This window comes from Sinocyclocheilus anshuiensis, unplaced genomic scaffold (assembly GCF_001515605.1).
Source record: "Sinocyclocheilus anshuiensis isolate Anshui unplaced genomic scaffold, SAMN03320099.WGS_v1.1 scaffold868, whole genome shotgun sequence".
In the NCBI taxonomy this organism is placed as follows: domain Eukaryota; kingdom Metazoa; phylum Chordata; class Actinopteri; order Cypriniformes; family Cyprinidae; genus Sinocyclocheilus; species Sinocyclocheilus anshuiensis.
This window is the reverse complement of record NW_015552624.1, coordinates 1,346,864-1,364,778: the sequence shown is the minus strand read 5'-3', so window position 1 is coordinate 1,364,778 and position 17,915 is coordinate 1,346,864. Positions and strand designations below refer to the sequence as shown.

Here is a 17,915-nt window from a genome sequence, read left to right as displayed (position 1 = left end):
GTGGGTGTTTGTGTGTGTGTGTATGTGTGTGTGTAGGTGGGTTTGTTACCAGCGTACCTGCTGACTGGTTGAAGCGTCCCTTTATCGTCTGGATGCTGACTTTGAAGGTTGGATGTGTGTCAGTTGCAATCTGAGTCTGTCCGTCCCAGTAATCTGCTCCCACATTCTGTCTGATCCACTCTGTCTTTGGCACAGCTTTCATTGTGTTGCTGTCAAAGTATATAAACTGCCCTTCATCAACCAGACCAACCGCTGTGAACTCTGGGAAGTCAATGTCTCCAGACACACCAGTGTAGAAGTATCTCAGAGAGTGTGTTCCTGTGGACCGAGACACAAACATCATCTCCACGTAAAGCCTGTTCAAAATCCACACTTTAAGAGTTACATCAACACTGAAATTCACAATCAGGCTACATTAAAACAATCCATGCCATAGCAGGTGAAAACAGTTACCTATATTGCAATATTTAAATTGACTAACAAAAAAAAAAGAAAAAAGAAAAATGTCACCCTAATAAAGCCAACAAAAGGACTGTAGCTTTAGTTGTTTACTGTCCGTGTAAATATGTTCATATTCCAGATCTTCCTAACTTGCCGAAATTTACATTTGAGACCTTGTCAGTTATTGTACTATTGTACTATTTTGAATTAAAACAATATTTACTCATAATCAGTCTTATTGGTCAAGTGTGCTAAAACACAGAAGTCATTTTCGCTTAACAAATATATAACACGAGAAAACAGATAAAAAGTCTCATATCTAGACGCAGTAAACTCTGGATATGGGTTATTTACAGATAACAGATCACTTCAGGCAAAGACAAACGTAAGAAGAACAAATCTATTATTGAATATATTACTTGAAATCTGTCCAACAGTAAAATGATACAATAATGATTTGTATTTGATTCATCTATTTAACAGGAATGTATTATTATTATTATTATTATTCATTAGTGCAACAGATTCAGTCATGTGAAAGGACTGAAATGCAATACGTTTCTGGCATATTAGGATGCAAGATTAGTGTGAAATATGAAGTTTAAAAAAACACTTTCTCTCTCACACACAGGATCATAGACGTCAGTGACGGGATTGAACTGTATTATATGTCTGTTGTCCTAGGGTTGTCTCCTTTATGCCTTCAAAAATGTGTACTTAAATTACAGTTACTTATGAAAACGTTAACGATTACAAAGGAGGTTACATCTTCATTTTTTTTTTTACACACCCTACAGATTTAATTAATTGACTTCTTTCATAAATTGCAGTGACTGCTCTAAAATATGAGTTTAGGACACATGCTTATTCGATAACTGTTTTGGGTTTATGTATATGCTTTATTATTTTTTCCCAAGGCATTGTTAGATGCCAGTGTTTCCTCTCATAGCTATGCAAAGACTTGATTTCAAAAACATTATCATAGCTACTAAACTATTTCTTGTTATGATTTTAAATCCGTATTTAACCTCGGAGTGATCTCAAAGTCAGTCTGATTTTGTGGTGGCTGTGCTTTAAAATTAAATGATTATAATCTTAATTCAAGAGATGAAGGATTGTCCTTATTTAGGGAAAGTCTGACGGTAATATACTGTGAGGTTAACCCTGCCTGGTTTACATGTTTGATAATGATTAACAGTTGAAAACATTAGACATTTAGAAACGTAATCAAAAGTAATTAGTTACATTAATAAGTGATTTAAATAGTTACACTGCTTATTGCATTTTAGATAGGGTTACTTGTAATCTGTAACCTATTACATTTATAAAGTAACCTTCACAAGACTGGTTATGGTAAAATGCTTGTATTTACTCGTTTTGGATAAAAGCGTCTGTCAATGTAAATGTTTAGTAGCGTTGTATTGCCATCTAGTGGCCAAAACACTGCAGTTAAAATTCACGCTAAACTGTGTTTTTTCTTTCCAGTTGATCTTTGGGTCTTCCATTTCCATTTAGATTTTTATTCTGCTGTAATGGGCCTTTTTCCCAATACATGGCAAGGCAATCAGAAAGCTATAAGGTTTATTCCTAATTAATAAAGTGTAGCAGGTTTATTAGCAAGTAGCTCGTCATCGGTATCCGGGCAGAAAAACGCTTCTCAGGTCAGAAATAAAACTGATCTGATACAGAAAACTAGTATGTTCTAGAACATGTTTTACATTTTCAAACTCAAACCAATAAAGATATTTGTTAGCTACTATAGCTATAGGTTATTTATGTATTTATTTATTTTATTACAGTGATTATTGTCATTATTATTATTGTCAGTGTCGTGCTTTGCTTGGCCATTTGTAGTGATAAACAGGAAAGTGTGTTCAAGCGCCAGCAAAACAGTGTAAAGAAATAGTCTTTGTGAGAAGCAGTCAATCAGCAGAAGTTAAAAGCAGCTTGTAAGTGTATTTCTTTCTTGTCTCAGTGTTTAGCGCAGTTGTCGTTGCTAGGAAACGCTTGTTTTTGTTTACTGTGGAGACCTGCTGAAATCGCGCTTGGTCTCGTACTGTATCGCGTACCTTGTCAGTGTCGTGCTTTGCTTGGCCATTTGTTGTGATAAACAGGAAAGTGTGTCCAGCTGAATTCAAGTTGAGTTTTGTTAAACGAATAAAAAAGAAGCGTAGTTTACCGCGGGAGCGGTCGCGTAAAGACCATCATACATATTATTATTATTATTATTATTGAATATTGTTTATTATTAAGATATTATTATTGTTATTATTATTATGAGTAGTAGTATAGTTAAGTCAGTTTTGTGAGCAAAGAATAATGTAATCAAAATATAATGTCGTAGACAAACATGAATAGGATAACGTTACTTTTAAAGTATGATCTTTAGGATATTAAAACATTACAATATATACAACATCGTCTCTGAAAAAGTGTTAGTAACACGAATCTTTGAATTTAAGTGGGCTGCTCATGTAGGTATGTTTCAGCGTAACGGAATAACTCTTAACAAACAAACATGCAACAAATGGTAAACTATAGCTGGTAAATTAAACTAATCTACTCACCTGCATAGGCAAGATGAGCTCCAAGGAGCAAAAGCACTACATGCCGCATTATTTCTTTTGCCTGAAAAATAATTCCTTTCAGAAAAACGCTTAAAATAAGTGTACCAGACACCTCGGTTGTCGCTTGTGAACTGGTAACGTAATGTCAAATGTTTCAGCACTAACGCCTAATAAATAGGCTCTGAAATTCTAGCCAATCGTTTTTCTTGATAAGTCTGACGTCACGTGTTACTATGCGGTATTTCCTTCACTGGGTTGATTATAGACTTGATCGCTGTCGCGTCATAGCTGTGTGGTAAAGTAAAGACAAAAAAGTAATGAAATTAATATGGAATCATGTGAGACATAGGCCTGTGTTAGAATTGAATATTTTCTCATTGGTTATTTGTTTTCAGCTTAAGTTAATGGAATGCACTGAAATGCTTGTCTACAACTGCAAATCAAAAGTCAGCTTTATGTGATTTACTGTATGGCTATATTAATAATATAAATCTTACACTGTAGTTGTTGACAAATGTTTGTAATTTCTGAGGATGCCACTGAGGAAGTTTACTGTAAAATAAAGAAAATGAATAATCTCACTTTTCAAAATCAAAATCTTTTTTGAAAAATGATATTTTATTCACATGTTATGCCATGTTCCTCTGTGTAGGACATCGGGACTTTAAAAAGTCCTGTTTTAAAAAAAATAAAAAGACTTGAATAGACATGAAAAGGCAAAAAGAGTGAGAAATCAATTTTCATTTTTTTATACCAAACTTTATATAAAGATGATTCTCAACTATGTTATGAAAGATATTTTTTAAAACCATTTTTCTTTATGCAAAATGTGTGTAAAATGGCCATAAACGAGTTTTTCCATTATATACAATGTATCTATAAACTGTATCTAATTTGCGTATTAATGTGTTTTTGGGGCAACATAGAATGAACAAATAAGTGCAATAATGGGAGTAATAACTACCAAGATTTTCATAATAATATTTAATAGGAATATTGATATATAATTTTTTCTCTATTCATTTGTTGTGTCTCACTTTAGGGAGAGCGGTGATGGTTGTAATAGGCCTGGGACGAGTTGTAACCATCAGTTTAACCTCTAAGAAATGAAGTACAGGGATGAAATCACTATCATACATGATCTCCATCCTCTTGAAGTGACGACAAAAGCTGTGAGTCTCTGTACAGAAACATAAAGGATTTATAGGACAAAATACAAATTTGTGTTATCAAAAATTAACATTTCACTTATGGATTATAATTTCATTTGCAATAAATGACAAGACTGGTGTCACATAAGTTAGAAGATTCTCATGCTTAAACTGATATATACTGTATATTTACTCAAAATCTCAAACAAAACCTTAAGGCTGATCAGACGAGGAGGGTTGTGACGTGACCTTTCCCATTTACTACTTGACACACAAAGTCTGAACAAAGTGAGATGGTGTACGTGACATAATAGTGAAAATGACTAACATGCACATGCTGTGTTATGTTTTTGTTTGTTTGTTTAACAAATTATTATCCCATGTTTTATCTATTTGTTAAATCATTTTTCCCAACTGTTTTGCTGCTTTAGAATGAAGTTTTTCCCATTTAGAATAAAGTTTCTTTCTTTTCTTTTCTTTTTTCTGTATGTACATTTTAAACTGATGTCCATATTTAATAACAGCATAACAAAACCAACTGTTATTATTTTTTATTATATTAATATTATTATGTCCACAGACCAATATGATATTATTATTTTTGTTGTTGTTGTTAAATTATACACAGACTTTTTACTAACTTATATATATTTCTTGAGAAACAGGCCATAGCAGATCTGTGCATTAACCTGAAAAATGCATGTTGTGGATGAAGATGACCCCATCAGTAGGCCTGTCGCAATAATCAATATATCGACTTATCGCGCAATATATGTACATGACCTCAATAATTTTTGGTGACGCAATATATCGCCCATTATATTTACTTAAAAATTAATGTCACCATGTTTTGTACCTTCCACTTGCGTCTATGTCTTTATCAGCTTCTTGTACATAACATGTGTAGTCATGAGGTGCTCGTTCACATTTAAAAAATACTTCTACAAACAAAGTTTCATCTGCAGATATGGTCTTGTTTAGAGATCTGTGGCTTTGTGCATACGGACATCTGACTGCTGAGTAGTGATTGTGTTTTTCAGCAATAGTGTGCACCCTTCATTTACAGAGAAAAGAAGGTCAGGGACAAATCTGTAGATGGAAAAATCTCCATACAAGTTCTTTGTGCATTTTTATTGTTTTCTACTTTTTTGGTAGAAAATGTTTATTTAATATTTATTCAGTTTTTTTAAGGTTTCTAATATTTTGATGATCTAAATATTCTTAAAACTTAAAAGTTTGTTGTTATTTGGAAGTGTGTAGGCCTTCTTGCATTATTATGCTGTTACATTATAATTATATATTCAGTGGCATAAAATGGTCTTTTAATATAAAATTACAATAATATCGCTTATCGCAATTATTTCTGGGGCAATATATCACACAACAAAAAGTTGTTATCGTGACTGGCCTAACCATCAGTTGTTGTTTTTTTGGTTTTGACTTTTTTTTAAGCTATTTTTAATCAGTTAATAAATTACATCACATTGCATTACATATAACTAATAACATAAAGACTGCTCAAACTGATTCGCTCTCACTTTTATTGTGAGAGTAGCAGAAAAAAACTTTAAAAAGAGGAATGCTACCACATAAGCAATTCATCTAAAGAATAGAGTAACATAAGCGCTCTATACAAAGGGCTAAAGTATGCTAGCAAAATAGCTACATATAAAGTATGTGAAAGTGCAACAGTAAAAAGCAGAGAGCAACTCTTTTGTAAGCAGTTAATATAGTCATTAATCTTCAAATGGCTGCTATTAATATTTTGTGGTGGAGTGGAATTAATGTACACTAAAACTCGTATAGGCCTAATGTCTAAATGAAGTGGCTAACATGTATTCTTCCCTCATCTTGAAAGATAAAATAAGTTAATTAAGCACTGATGAAGATATGATAGCTATGGATGAGGATGAACTGCAAATATGCAAACAAAAGTAGCTAGTATAACCGTGAATACTTAAATTAAGATAACAAAAACTTCCAATTTAAACAAGATTGTTGTCCAACCTATACTTTTTGCTAAGAGAGAAATCAAGGAAACTCTCTTCAATGTGATTTGAATTTTTTTTCCTTCATTCCTTATTCCTTCAAAGAGCAAGTTTAGGTATACATTTTTCACATTTTAAAAAAATAATAAAGACATGCACAAAATACATAATGTAGCCTATAAAGCTACACTACACTGGCTATACATGTTTGGTTATCTGTTGTTACCACGCTACAAGAGACCATAAGAGATGGTGTTTCCCTGTGTCCTTAACTAAACTCTGTTCCGAGAAACCACGTGATATCATGGCTAAATCCTCAAGTCCTCCAGCGTCACATTCACTGCATGGTGGGTTTGGAATAATGTTGGCTCGGAGCGCCACCTAGTGGAAATCAATATCTACTAGAAAGACTAAAACGCTTGTTTTAGTGGTTTTAATGTAAATTCTAAGAAGTTAAAAAGATTATGCTAGGTGTAATCTGTGCCAAACGACGACCAGGTATTTTCAAATATCACAAACAACCAGCAGTTAAAGCGCATGCGTCGTAAACAGTCCGTGGAAGTAAAGCTGTACTAATAGACCAATAGGTTTGTAAACATTCAGGATGCGCGCGCATCATGGTTGCAGAAAACCCGGGAGAGATAGCCTTTACAGCTAGAGAATTTCACGGATAGGGTACAAAATAGTTAGGTTTAAAAAGATTATAAATTATATTGATTAGATGTCATTTTCAAAATGTTCTCCGCATATTACAAGAGCTTGTCACCCAGCGATAAGCACTGTTATTCAACGAAATTGACGTTAGAGTGGGATAGTCTTACAGATCTGAAATAGGGATGACTTTTTTTGTGGGCGGAGCTTATCCGGGTTTCAATCACTATGGAGCCATGGAATAAAATAATTTAAAAAAGGTAAATTTGATTTTATATTTCAAAATTCTTAAGGTTTAAATAATATTTCTAATAGTAAGGTTTAAATAATATTTCATGCTGTAACTGTAGGGCTAATACAATACATCCCCTATGAACAGCATATGTGAATATTATGTAGACCTATTGTTTAAGTCGAATTTATGCTTTAAAAGTAGAGTAATCATAACAGTTTTCATCCATAGTATGTCCATTTAAACGTCTGCGTTTAGCTTCCAATGGCGTCTTTGACGACAGTATTCAATAAAAATTATTTGCATTCCTATCTTGACATCAAAAGGCACAAAAATATTTTTTCCTTTTATTCCATTGATTTGACCCGTTTACCTCCACTTGTTCCCAGTGTTTCACTATTATTATTATATATATATTGTTGCAACACCGCCACCACGACCAGTCTGACGGGGTTCATGCTTATAACAGTAGCTTGGTGGAGTAGACTCATTTAGACCAATATAATCATTTGGTTTTAGCCAGGTTTCAGTCAAGCAGAATACATCAAAACGATTATCTGTGATCATTTCATTTACAATAACTGCTTTGGGTGAGAGTGATCTAATGTTTAGGAGCCCAAACTTTAAAAATGTTTTTTGTTCATTTATTTTTGTTCATTTATTCATAAAATGTACCCATTTATATATATTTTACTTGATAACTAATATACTTAAGTAAAATATAACTGATTTGGATGGGTTGTATTTAACACCCTCCTGCATAATTTTTTTAAGTAAAGTAAAAAAAAACACCTTTTGTTGGTTTCTTTGAAAATACATTTTAAGGATATTTCAACTGCTGACAGACTAAACATTGGTTCATAACCATAATTTAAGTATTTAGTAGTCCTAATGCATGACAAACTGTCACCTGTTCATCTCCTGCAGAATCGTGCTTAAGCTCCAGTGTCCAGCTGGAGTTTGAGCTTTAATGTAACTGCTATCTAAGCCATCAGAAAAGCGTTCATAAAGTGATCTTACATATAATTATTTTCTCCTCATAACGGTTGCATTACTAGATGATAATTTCTGATCAAATTTTAGTAAAACTTTTACTCTGATTGTGTGTGTCAATGATGTTGCCTTAAAAACTGATGATTAATTAGAAGTAATTCTCTTTACTTGGATGTAATAAAGTGTAATATATGCAAGACACTCCATAAAAATATATTTTTGACTTTATAAAGTGATGTGACATGTGGCCAAGTATGGTGACCCATAGGAGAGAGCGCTGTACATTCACTGCCCCCCCCTACAACCCCTGCCAGTACGAGACTCGAACCCACAACCTTTGGGTTACGAGTCTGACTCTCTAACCAAGCTTGGTTTAAGGTCATCTCCCGGGAGCTTTGCCTCTGTTTCTAAGCGCTGTCCCCTAAAATATATCTAAACTACAATGTATCGCTGCCTTAGACTTTTGATGGCTGCAGCAGCACACAGCAAGTTCTCAATAAAGAATCCTGCTGAAGATACCCAAGAGTCTCCTGGTCTTCACTTCTGAGTTTCCAACAGTTTGTTACACACATTTCTGAACATTTGAATCACTAGCAGAGTCTGCGGCTTCAGCAACGTCACAGTCTTGTGACCATATTTCTTTTTCTCCCAAATACTGCTTTCTGCAATTCAGCTTTGTTTGCTAAGTTTGCTAAGTTTTGTTTGCTTTGTTTGATTGCTAAGAGGTTAGGGTTATGATTTTGGACCGTGGTCATCCAATGCATTAGGGTGCTATATGTGGTCCTGGAACTGCATCCTCTCTGGAACAACTACTCGCTCAAATGACTATTTATTTGGTCGTCATGTTTTTTAGTACCGAGATCAGATTTTTTTTAACATTTTGTGGTGGAGTGGAAATTATGCAGATCTAACGAACTAAAACTAAAGCTAAATTACATAAATGAAGTGGATATCAAGTCCTCTTTCAAATGACTGAGTACAAGTATTTTATTTCATTCATGTAATTAAATTGGCTTGTGAGATTGAAGGATTTTTTTTTTAATATGCAAATGTTTAATGATGTAGCTCTTGTTGATTGACATTATTAATAAATGATTTGAACTACTTCTAACCTTTTTGTACAAAGCCTTCAACTTTTGTTAGAGTAAATTTGCTGTACAGTCTTCACCATTTGAAAAAAAGATATGCAAATAAACAATGCATAAACCTACACTGGCTACACAGGTTTGGCTAGTATCTGTTGATTTTATTTCTCTGTGTCCTTAACTGCACTCTGTTCCGACAAACCACGTGATATCACGGCTAAAGCACTGTTGTTGGTTCAGAGCGCCACCTACAGGACACTAATAGCCTAAAAGCTCACATTTATGATGGAGAGAAATGCATATTTTTGGTGTTTTAGTGTATGTTCTGAGAGGTTACTATACCTTTAAATAAAAACATGTCACACGACAACGGAGTATTGCATTCAAATGGCACAAAGACGGTCTTAGTTTATGTATTAGCGCAAAACAAAAGGCAGTGCGCATGCGCCATGTAACCGAAAGTAAAACTGCGAAAGCTGCACGAATGTTTCGGGGAAGCCCGACAGAGCTTTAATACGCCAAACAGGCAAAGTTAAACAGAGAGTTATCGTTTTAACATAAACAGCAACGATGCCTGAGATTTCGACCATATATAAGATATCGATCATCGCATTTACATTGTTTTTTGGTGGTACGTTCTGCTGCATTTTAGTACTCAAAACTACATCTTATGTGTGTGTGTGACCAATGAACATAATTCTCATAATCTCTCTTATGTTGCAGCTTCCGGTTCTGGATGTCCGGTTCTGGAGTGCTGGTTTGTTCAGGAGAAACCGGGTCATGGAGGGGGTTTCTCAGTACCAATGAGTCAAGAGAAATCTCTAATGTTCATCAGCACTGAAGCCTTCAGTGAAGAGAGCTTCTCTCGACTTCATCCTCCTGCAGACATCAGCCCATCCAGGATTTACTATGTGACTGGTCAGTGTCAATGCTGTTTTGTCAAAATTATTTGTGAAATGTTGTGGTCACGTGGTGGTCTGTTAATGTTTATGGTATAGTAGTATAATATAGCCTAAAACCTACTGTCCTGCAAAATAAAAATACCCCTTTTCTACACCTACCAGATCCAAAGCTAACCTACAACCACAGATGTTACAGTATATTGGCACCTGTTTTAGAGTGTAAAGCAAGTATTTGATAACATATTAGAGGAAATATTAGATGATATCTACACTTTAATGCACTGTCCTCTCCAGATCCAGCTGGCACTTTCTGCAGCGCCGCTCTGAATCCACCCAAAGGCTCTGTGAACAAACCCAAGTGTGAGATTAACCCGTTCATGCCTCACGCCTCCATGGTTAGATGGGCGTCTGCTCTCACTGACTCCGCCCAGAGTCCCGTCTACCTGCAAGCTGATTGGTTCTCAGTGGCAGCACAAGGGCTTGACGAGCAGCTGACGCTGTCCAATATCATGAGAGCGCCTTCAGCTTCTAAAGAGCCACAAGGTAGAGTCCAGGTTCATTTACATTTAGTCATTTAGCAGATGCTTTTATCCAAAACGACTTACAAATGAGGACAATAGAAGCAATCAAAACTAACAAAAGGGCAACAATATGAAAGTGCTGTGACAAGTCTCGGTTAGCCTAACGCAGTACACGTAGCAAGGGTTTATAAATATATATAATAAATAAAAAGAAAAACAAGTAGATAGAAAAAGAATAAGGAACGCTAGTGATAGAGGATCTTTTTTTCACAGAGAAAACAAGTAGTAAGAATAGAAAACGAATAGAGATTGCTAGAGTTAGAGGGCCAAATGAAGACGGAAGAGATGTTTTTAGCCGTTTCTCGAAGATGTTCCTCATATTGCAGAAACAATACTAAATAGCCTATATATTACTGCATATAATAATACTATATATTTGCATAATTATACTTAGAATAATAATAAATTATATTAATTGTGTATAATATAATTTCAGTTTCTAAAGAACCAAAAGTTAGACCCCAGGTTTCTCAAATATTGCATAACAAAAATTTGTTAATATATTGGGTAACTGCATAAAATAATATATGGGCACAACAGATTATATAAAAAAATTATAATTAATGCATATTATGTACTTTATAATTATTATTGGTAGCAGTATTATTAGTAGTATTATACATATGTGATTTCAAATTTTATTTTAATTGATTTGCATTCCAATTACATTTTGCAATCTATATATCTTATGATGTGATTTCATATTTTATTTGTATTTAAGTTTTAATCAATTTGTAAAAAATTATTTGCATTGCAATAAGATTTTGCAAGCCATGTATCTTGGAATTTGAGTCATTAAAGTAAAGCCTAAACTCTGTTTAACTCTTCAGAGCTAATGATGGTTAAACACTGTCTTACTTTGCTCACTCTTTTTCCTCTCTTTCTTAAAGTCATCCTCAGTGTCTCCAGTAAAACTCCTGTGGTCCGCTCTAGATTGGGAGAAGCGGTTCTGTTAGACTGCGGGTTCTGGGTTGATGCGTCTTCTTCAGTTCACGGCTCTGGATTCTCTGTCGAGTGGCGCTATCAGTTCCGGGGTGAAGGACGGCTGGTCCTCGCTTACGACGGCAAGAACGATCGGTTTGCAGAGACATCAGAGACCGGAGCCGATATCGACATCACAGGCCTCTATGAAACCGGAAACGCATCTCTGGTTCTGGAAGAATCTCAAGTGAGACACTCAGGAACCTACATCTGCACAGTGTATCTTCCTCACCTGCTGGCTCAGGTAGCCGTGGACCTGGAGATAGTTGGTGAGATGCTTGTACACTTAAATTATGAATATGATGCTGTAGCCACCTTGTTTATCAGCTGCATATTATATTACACTACAGTTATATACTGAATATTAATCAGTGCCTGTTTTCTTTCCAGAGCCTCCGTCTCTCTCCATCTACCCGTCTCCTCTTCCTCTGCTGGTTCCTGGGCAGGTGCTGGTGGTTCAGTGTGAGGCGTCTGGTTTTGCTCCTCACACTCTGGATCTGAGCTGGGAGTTCAGCGGGGCAGACGGGACGTCCCGCTCTCTGGGTCAGGGCAGTGTAACGGGTCACAGACAGGCGACTGATGGCACCTTCAGTCAGAGCAGCCGTCTGGAGCTGGACTCAGGGAAGCTGGGACTCGGTCGCGGTGGAGAAGTCACCTGTGTGGCCAAACATGAGGGAGGAACACGACGAGCTGCTGCGACTCTCAATGTGATCGGTGAGTTATTCTGTCATAGGAAGATTTAACCTTTCACTAAAGATGAAAAGTTCAAGAACACTGATTCATCCCACTACTGTGTTCTTCTATATTGTTTTTAGACTTCAGTGCATCTTCTATTTGCGTTTCCTGAAGAAGTCAGTCAGAATGTTCTGTAAGTGTTGATGTGATGTTTTGTTGATTTCAGGTGTCAGTGCTCCTTCTATTGAGGACTCGATGGCGATGGTCGCTGTTGCACTTGTTCTTTATGGCCTGATAAAGTTTCTTTCATGGACATTCTGCTCTTCTGGTGAGTTAAATTTCAGTGTGGACACCAAAATGTTAATTTTTTTGTAGTATCACATTAGAATGATCTGCTCTATAGTGAAAAATATAAAAAATATATATATATATATAAAATGCCGTATTGCAGTTTATATAGACTGATATTGTGTTTGTGATATGAGATGCCCTGGAATGTTTTAATCATGAATTTTATTTATGATTATTTTGTTTGTTTTCATATAGACTCCAGTGAGACTGAATTAAAGGATAAGGTAAACAATGTGTTTTTTGCTACATTGCAAACAACACTCTCAAAAGTTTTACATTTCATTCATGCAATCTTTAGTTTTCAGGTATAACTGTCTGCTTATTTGATATCTCTGTCTGTTCTGTAGAAGGAGAAGTAAACCTGGACCTGGAGGTGATTTTAAAGGCTGAATAGAATGCAGTGAAACTAGTCTTGTAAAGAATCCTTTCAGAATAGTTGTATGTACTGAGTTTCAATCTTTGCTTAAGATTTTTAGATTGCTATATGTGTTCGGGTTGGTTACTCTGTGTAAGTTTTCTTACATTTTTTTTTTTAATGCTAGTTATAGAAAATGCTGGAACAAATCTGCAAATTTTGTCATGTAAAATGTAAATTAATTGTATTTTAAATACTACAGGACTGTTGCCATTATTCCGTTTTGGGACTCTGAGCTTTGACAAACAGAACTTTATTCATGTAAACTCAACTGTTTTAATGTTTATTAATGTAAACTCAACTGTTTACAGAGATACTAGTTAGTGTAGAGCTTCAAAGAAGTAATGATCTGTTTGTTGAGAATCATTAGGATGTTACCTGCCTTTCTGTCTCTTAACTTTTGAAGTCGTTGGAGGGGATCGGGCAGCAGATGCATTCATTTTTTTTCTTTGTGTTATAAACAGATAAAATACAGAGAGTATATCATATGTGTAATATAAAGTCACCTGATGAGTGTGAAGGGAATGTTCTAATCACACATTTGATTTCCCATTCAAACTTTTATTACTTTATCTGACTGAAATAGTAATAATAATAATAATAATCAAACGTCTCAAACTAAAGACCATATTGCAGCATTCTTTGGATATTTGAATTGTATTTTCTGTAACTAGCTCAAACAAAAACAAAACAAAAAAATAACTTTATAGGGTTTAATGTCATTATTTTGTAGGTCAAATATGGCCCCTGTATTTGAGTTGCGTTATTGCGCAACAATGGTACAAACATGATGAATACTTTATGTAAACAAGTATGATGTCAGAAAAATTATTCATAAAATTATTATATTATATTATATTAAATTATATTATTATATTAAATAATCAATATTACATTTATTAAATTATTTATAATAGAGGAAATGAATCCGTGTATCATTCGATCATTCTTTTTTTTATTTAATATTGAAAGTAGAAAAATAAGAAAACGGCTCCTTTTTCGTTTTTTCATTTTTTTTCCAAATATTGAAAAATGAGAATTCAGCTTAAATTTTCTTTTTTCGCTCAGGGGTGGAAAAATTAATAAACAGCTTGAATATTTTATTTCTACACGTGGGTGGGAATTAAACGCCCCTTTCTGCTGATTGGTCAGCCAAAGATCAAACCGTGCCGTCATCAGTTCTTTTGCAGTATCACGCAGCAGAATAATAGTCCTCCACTGCTGCAGTTGTATGGATTAATTACTAATTTTATTGTAACTACATTTCATATTTTTCTCATCAAACAGACTAATGAATAGCTCGACACAACTCGTACCGGGGCAGAGGGCTTTCTTCTGTGTAGACCAGCGGTTCTTAATGTGATAGGGGTTCATTAGTCTGTTTGATGAGAAAAATATGAAATGTAGTTACAATAAAATTAGTAATTAATCCATACAACTGCACGTGTAGAAATCGAATATTCAAGCTGTTTATTCATTTTTCTACCCCTGAACGAAAAACGAAAATTTAAGCTGAATTCTCATTTTTCGTTTTTTGGAAAAAAAACGAAAAAACGGAAGAAGGAGACTTTTTCTAATTTTTCTACTTTCAATATTAAATCAAAAAACAAATGATCGAATGATACACGGATTGAAATGTCCAAGGCTTTGAACAGAAAATGCAGATTACAAAGAAAATGCATACTGCATTTTTGGCAAAAGAAAAACAAAACAAAACAAAAAAAACACATTAAGGATGATATTTCAATAGTGGCAAAATATAGATTTTTTTTTTTAATTGCAGAGAGAAATCTATCAAATAATGCTCTATTAGTATAATCTAAAGTTTGGGTGAAATGAACTAGTGCTTTCAAATAGAAATATTAAGAATATGGCAGTGTTAAGTCCTAATCACTAACCACACATACAGATCAATTAATTACTATGCATTCTTTTTAATCTACAACAGCAAACCTATAATAGCTTTTGGAAGGTCAAAACATAATGTTTATTTACATCCAGATTACCATACACATCTTGTGATTTACTGAAATGCATTTGCCAAACCAAGCAACATATAGCAATGAAGCAACATATACCATGAAATGCTCATGAGGTAACATCTAAACCAACTGGTTAAAAGTGGTATTTAATATGTCTGAATCAACCTAGATACACTTGTCATATTTCCAAGGATTTCGGTTTCAAGGTCAGTACTGATATCAAACGCAAATAAAACTTCCACAAATCCTATAAATCAATCATGTGCATTCTTGTTTTCTTCGTTGTTACTGAAGAGCAATATATACATTTAATATATACACTTTCCAGCTGAACAAATGTCCATGAATGAATGAACCAAAAAGATGAACAAAAAGAAACAAAAGCTTTTAATTGTAATTTATTTGTAACTTTAATATTCAATGATCTGTCAAATAGTTAAAATCTAAAAATGTATGTTTTTGTTTATTCACATTTCTGTTCCCATCCCAGAAACCTCAAGTCCTGTGTTTTATGTGCAGTTGTGTAAGTAAGATGGACAGCAGAAGAAGCTGTCATAGTTGTCCGTCCTCACCTCTCTTCTTCTGATACACAATATATCCAGCGACACCAATGACAACCAACAGGACGACAGCAAAAACTATGATGCCAGAGAGAACAGAGTCTCCTGTTTGATCAGAAGAATACATCAGATTACTCACAGAGTCTGATAATGTTACTAAGCAGTACTGGTGAAAAAATCTCAAGTATATTTGTATATCAGCAGTGTATTTGTATATTTTAATAGCATATTTAAAATGTGCAATAACCACATATGAACAAAATAGGTCTAAAATTATAGTTTACATGAGCAAAACAAACAATGTAACAACCAGCCAGGTGATAATTATTTTGTGTTTGTTTGTTTTTTTATTACTTGTCCCTCTCTACAGGTCAACCAGGTTTGTTAAATAAAGGAAGATGGAAGAAATTACAGTATCCTGCCCTAAAATATATATATATATAATTCTAATATCTTGTGACCACACACACACGCCTTAGTTTCTTTGTTTGAAAAATAATTCAATTTCACCCTTTTTACTTCTTCATTTTTCAATAAATATCCATGTTAATAAATCATAGGACTGTTTTCAATGAAACATCTTTTTTTATCATTTTTATGTGAGTCATATAACCACTGTATTCATAGTTCACCTATTTAATTTCTCTCACCCCTGTTTGTCCTGATCTCTTTCTCTGTCAGGATCTTTCTGATGGTTTTGCCCTGATGTTTCACCACACAGCTGTACTGGTTCTTCTTCAGCTCATCAGGTGTAACTCTGATGGTGCTCGTCTTCTGAAAGGTCCTGTCCTCATTGGGAAGAGTTTCACTAAGATCTACATCCGTATGATGTTCTTGTCCATTTCTCATCCAGGTGACTGTTACTCCACTGGGGTAAAAACCTGTAGCATGACACGAGACTGAAGACGAGGAAGACTTCTGCAGCAGAGACACCTGAGGAGAAACTGAGAGAGAGAATACAATGATGCCAAGCCTTCATCTGCTACAAATCACACAGAAATCAGACACGCTTAGTCTCCAGTAAACACAAGTGGACTACAGTAGCTGATACTTTCATCCAAAATGATAACTTGGGGTTAAGCAACTTCAGCTTAAGTCCAAAAATTGTGATAATTAATGGTTTGCTGTTACCAGCTCTGAGCTGTAACCACTACAGAAAAACACTTCACATCTACATACAGTTTCTGCATGAGCTCCCACTTTTCTAGCCAGAAAAAAATTGGTATTGCAGCACTTATTATGTTAGAGTTTCTTTAGGATGAATCATTATGCTGTAGTCACTTTGGGTAAAAGGTTCTACTAAAATAATACAAAGAATGAATGAGTTCTGTTTTGCTTTGAATTCTATGTAGTATTTAATAAATAATATAAATAAATAAAAATAAAGCTGGGGTTGGGATGCAGGATGAATGGTGCTCTATTAAAAAACATCCATTATTAATTTCCACTAAAACCATATGATTGATAATGCTTAAAAATCCTAAAGGCCTATGAAGTAACAGAATGTGTAAATAAAACAATTTTTTTTTTTTTTTTAAAGGAGACATATTATGCCCCTTAGATGCACTGTGGACCTGATCATAGCACTTAAAACCTGGAAAAGTCAGATTTTCATGATATATCACCTTTAAATAATGACCTCCAGAGAACAAGATTGTTTTAGGAAAATATGCCATTGCTCACAACTTGATAAGAACGGATGTACCTGTTTTCTCCAGGCTGCTCTTTCTGTACTCCACATATTTCTGCAGCCACTCAATGCACTCAGTGCTGAAGTAATGTTTTCTACCCTCAAGATAAGCTCTGTTATTGTTCCACTTGTTCTGGGTGCTGAATCCTTGCTGCACTGGTGAAATCCATCTCATCTCCTTCAAATCCAGAGACATAAAGTCCTCTCCATCATAACCTTCCTGACGAAAGCCATCTGTTGCTCCAGTCTGATTATCCCACTCACAGCCATACGTCAGCTGAAATGTGTGCACACCTGAGGAACAGAGACAATGTATGTATATTGTATGAAAAAAAAAACAGTTCATACAGTCAGATTTTTTTTTCATGTCAGGCTGGGTGACCACATGGCTGCCAGCTAAACTAAACAATTTGCTTAAAGGAGAAGTTTGTTCGAAAAAAAAAATCATTTTTCTCATTGCCACTTGATATTTTGTTATCATATACCGGTAATTAATTTTTCTTTTGTATCTAAAGTGCTCAAAAACTTTTTGGGGTCAGGTGTGTGAGGTAACATTGCAATAATACCACTATATTCTGTGATTGTATTTTGTGTGTATTTTTGTGTGTTCATGATGAACAGACCTGTTGAGTGGTTGAACTTTTCTTTTGCGACTTGTATGTTGTTTCTG

General features: G+C 34.6%; 3 protein-coding genes across 3 annotated transcripts; 1 reads left to right on the top strand and 2 right to left on the bottom strand.

Annotated features, from left to right (window-relative positions):
* Positions 1-23: 23 nt before the first annotated feature.
* Positions 24-3,160, bottom strand: LOC107666318 (DLA class I histocompatibility antigen, A9/A9 alpha chain-like; the record flags this gene model as incomplete). Its single annotated transcript, XM_016457561.1, has 2 exons — positions 3,009-3,160; positions 24-318 (listed from the first exon to the last, which is right to left on the bottom strand). Coding segments are annotated over exons 1-2 (344 nt in total), but the record flags the coding sequence as incomplete, so codon positions are not given.
* Positions 3,161-9,555: 6,395 nt separating this feature from the next.
* On the top strand, positions 9,556-13,118 carry LOC107666317 (tapasin-like). Its single transcript, XM_016457560.1, has 8 exons — positions 9,556-9,739; positions 9,832-10,026; positions 10,305-10,553; positions 11,482-11,841; positions 11,963-12,286; positions 12,474-12,575; positions 12,794-12,822; positions 12,946-13,118. The coding sequence occupies exons 1-8, from the start codon at positions 9,679-9,681 to the stop codon at positions 12,955-12,957; spliced, it is 1,332 nt and encodes a 443-aa protein (XP_016313046.1). The 5' UTR covers positions 9,556-9,678; the 3' UTR covers positions 12,958-13,118.
* A 2,414-nt stretch (positions 13,119-15,532) lies between these two features.
* LOC107666313 (major histocompatibility complex class I-related gene protein-like) lies at positions 15,533-17,555 on the bottom strand (the record flags this gene model as incomplete). The annotated part of the gene is made up of 3 exons (XM_016457554.1): positions 15,533-15,660; positions 16,206-16,499; positions 17,261-17,555. Coding segments are annotated over 3 exons (702 nt in total), but the record flags the coding sequence as incomplete, so codon positions are not given.
* Positions 17,556-17,915: the final 360 nt, after the last annotated feature.